The 3,605-nt window shown below is 34.2% G+C and overlaps 1 protein-coding gene across 1 annotated transcript in view; it reads right to left on the bottom strand.

Moving 5' to 3' along the window:
- LOC107494225 (uncharacterized) overlaps positions 1–2,675 on the bottom strand; it is a 4,242-nt gene extending 1,567 nt beyond the window's left edge. The window contains exons 1-2 of the mRNA XM_016115277.3: positions 2,333–2,675; positions 1,657–2,217 (exon numbers count right to left, since the gene is read on the bottom strand). Coding sequence (XP_015970763.1) covers positions 1,657–2,217; positions 2,333–2,486 — 715 coding nt within the window. The 5' untranslated portion in view covers positions 2,487–2,675. The remainder of the gene's footprint in view (positions 1–1,656; positions 2,218–2,332) is intronic.
- Positions 2,676–3,605: the final 930 nt, after the last annotated feature.

Below are 3,605 nucleotides of genomic sequence, written 5' to 3' on the forward strand. Positions count from 1 at the left end.
AAGATATTAAAAGAGGAATCATTCATTGTTTTCATCATAACAGATACAGTGGTAGCTGTAAATCACTTTGTGTTGAATTGGGTGTGAGGGGAGAAGAAATCAATTTGTCTCCCACTATGATGGACATGATGGTTACTTTACTAGTTACTACACCTTCTTAGACTTGGGAATCCTAAAGCTCATTGATAGAGATAGCGGTGCTTTTGGATCAAATATCATCATCGTATGCATGCATGTGTCTCCTCTTCTTTGGCCTTAAAATATATACAGATGCATAGAACTTTACTTTGATATGCTAACTATATATGCATCTTTCTAGCTTAGAGATTCTAAACATTAGTTCTACTATTTCATTAGAGTCACAAATAAGTAACTTTCTTAAAACTTGAGGTTTTGTATTGTGGTGAAAAAGGACGAACCTACGGATTAAGCCTATATATATCGAGATAAGTTTACTTACTTTCCCTTTGCCTTTGAGAAATATAGTAATAATCCAAAAGATTATTAAAATAAAGGAAGAAAAATTTTAATGTGAATATTATAAGGTAGCTGAAAAGTATCTATAATTTTTTATATGTTTTTAATTTTGATATTAAAAATAATAAATAAGAAGTGACAGAAGATAAAAGATCTTTCTTATATACTATAAAAAAATAATAAAAAACTAAAAGGTATAAAACTAAAAAAATAGAGTTAAAAAAGATACGACTACTTTTAGTAATTAATGAAAATCAATTCTATAATATTTATTATTTAATGTTTAACTTTTACTTAATTTATTTTTTATAATAAATTTTAAATATTTAAAAATAATTTATTTTTATATTTTTAAATTAAATATTAATTTTTAACTTTTTTTTAATAAATTAAACCCCACCTTTTAAATATTATATCAATCACCATAATGAAATAAGAAAGGAAATTAATCGATGTTGCCACATTCTTTTTCTCCACTTTAGTCATTTCGTACCTAATTAAGGGCCACAGAAGATAGACTACTTTTGAAAGTTACTCTAATGTTTACTAAAGTGCAGAGACCAAGAAAAAGAGAGAGATTCAAGATGCGTCCATATATCTATATTACAAAAGGAAAGACAAAAACCTAATTTTTATTCCCCTCAAGATAATTCATCTAATAAAAATCTTGCTCTGGAACTCTAGTAAAGAATATTCTGCCCATAAACAAAGTCACGTATATTAATATGTGAAATTAATTTGAATTAGTTTGCATTCAAAGCCATAAAATGGGCTAGAATAATATTAAGCAAAGAACACTCATATATCATCATGCATGTGACACTTCCATGCAGCATATGTTAAATTGTTAATATATTCATTCAAATTAAAGTGGAGATAATTAAGCATCCTCTCTATGACTATAAGCTGCGGCGCCCCGGGGGGAATAACGAACATGTTAAGGAAACCTAAACAATAATGGACTTTCAGACGTTATCAGAATTTGTAAACCATTAATATTGCTATTATACGCGGATTCACCACCGAGATTAAAATAACAAAATTCAAGATAACCGAGAGAAATATACCCCAGAGGTAAAATAAATAAATAAATAAAATTATAAGTAAAAATAATGAGAATTAAAATGCAAAGGTTGATGATTGATACAGACTGCAGAGAAGAGTAAGGGAGGGACTTACCGAATGAATGTCTTCCCGAATGGCAACTCGGACTGAGTGGAGAACGAGTGAACTCGTCGAGTACGGACACTGGACTCGGCTGCTGCTGCTCGCCGTTAACCACCGTACACTTCACCTCCGAAACCGTTTTGATCTTACCATCGAACTCGCCGGCGGTTTTAGATTCCTCCGGCTCAGCCGATGGCAGCGGATCCGTCAACTGAACCGCCTCGATAATCTTCTTCAGCGCCTTCAAGTCCTCATCACACCGTTGTAGCGCTCCGAGAAGCTGCCGCCTCTTCTCCGCCACCGATTCCGACGGCGCAGCTTCCGATGCTTCCTCCAGTCCCATCAACCTCGCCACCAAAGCCGGCGAGCGACTCTCCGCCGTCGGCGATTGAGGCTTTGTCGCACGAGACCGGCGAATCTCCGCGGGTAACGTCGGGCTTCTCGGCACCTCGCACGGCGATATCGATTTTCGGCCGGCGGCAACTTCGGAAGTCTTCTCCTCTTTTGATATTTCTACGGCGGCGATAGAGGAAACGGCGGAAGAAGAATTATTCTTAGGATTCTTCTTGTTTCCTGATAACGAGGTGAAATTAAAAAAGAAAAAGAAACGATTAGTGATGTGAACGATAAAAAATTTAGCGAAGAATGAAAAGGATTTTGGTGTTTTACAGGAGAATGTGAAACGGACCGAAGGTGAGGAAGCGGCGTTGGCGGCGGCTGTTGGAGCGGGAGATGAGGTGGAGAATGCCAGACATGCAGCCGATGGTCTTGGCGTGGATTTTTTCCGGCGCGTTTTCTCGCCGGGATGACGACGGTGACACTGCGCTGGTTTGCCTCTTCATCACTGTCTCTCTACTCGTTTTTCTCTCTGTGAGGGTTGTTTCATTCACAACACTACTGTCTGTTGGGGATGGAGGTTGTGTAAAGGGTTAACGGTTATCGCAAGAACAATGCAAGTTAAAGCAAACTGCACGTGCAGAGTTATTATTGTTGCTACTCGTCAAAAGAAAAATTAAAAAATAATAATAATGAAGATGCTCTTTGGTTAGTTTCTTTTTAGATGTGAAATTGATTGAGGATAATTCACCTTTAAATAAATGAGTGGGATCCACAACTATATCTTACGGGAAGTACTGTTAATTAAAGATGTATTTTTTTTTTCAGAGAAAAAAAAGTACTCAATCTTAATTCTTATAGCAATTAGATTCAATATAATTAACTTTTAAAATCATTATTGTTATGGTTGCATTGGCCTTTGAAAGACAAAAAATGATATCATACCTTGAATTTACAAAAATAGGAAGCTTCTAAAATGATAAAAGTTGTGAAAGAATATTTTGTGTCAAATTCCAATTACGTTTCACTTTTTTTTTAATTTTATTATTGAGACATAGTAAATTTTGTGTTATTTTAACACTAAAATTGATTAAAAACTTGTTTGAAACTCACTTATATACTTTTTTTTTCTTTTGGTGTCAACTCACTTATATACTTGATACTACTTTTCTAAAATAAAAGAATATTTATTATTATTAATTGGCATAAAAATAATATAAAAAAGGAGCTAGCTAGCAGTGAATTGAATAACAAAAATATTTCATTCTTTCTTTTCCTTGTCAATCTCTTTTTTAAATTTTTTGAGACATTTCGGAATTATGGTACTTAATTTTTTATTTATTTCTTTAACTTCGTGTATTTTTGGTTTTGAGATCGATTTGTTCATATTTCATTGTTGTTTTGTGGAGTACCATATATATGCAGTGAAATAGTAAATGATTGTGAGAAGGTAGCGAAGTTTAATTTGCTCCACTTACACCACGGGATCCTGGTGAATGACACGCCGATAAAGGAAAAGGTAGCAACTGTGAAGGACTCGTTAAAAGGTTAAAGAAAGAAAATAATGGTCATTGATGATCGATGAATGCTTTAATTTGGCATCCAACTAAGCATGAAACTCATTA

The sequence above is a fragment of the Arachis duranensis genome, chromosome 6 (assembly GCF_000817695.3).
Source record: "Arachis duranensis cultivar V14167 chromosome 6, aradu.V14167.gnm2.J7QH, whole genome shotgun sequence".
Taxonomy (NCBI): Eukaryota; Viridiplantae; Streptophyta; class Magnoliopsida; order Fabales; family Fabaceae; genus Arachis; species Arachis duranensis.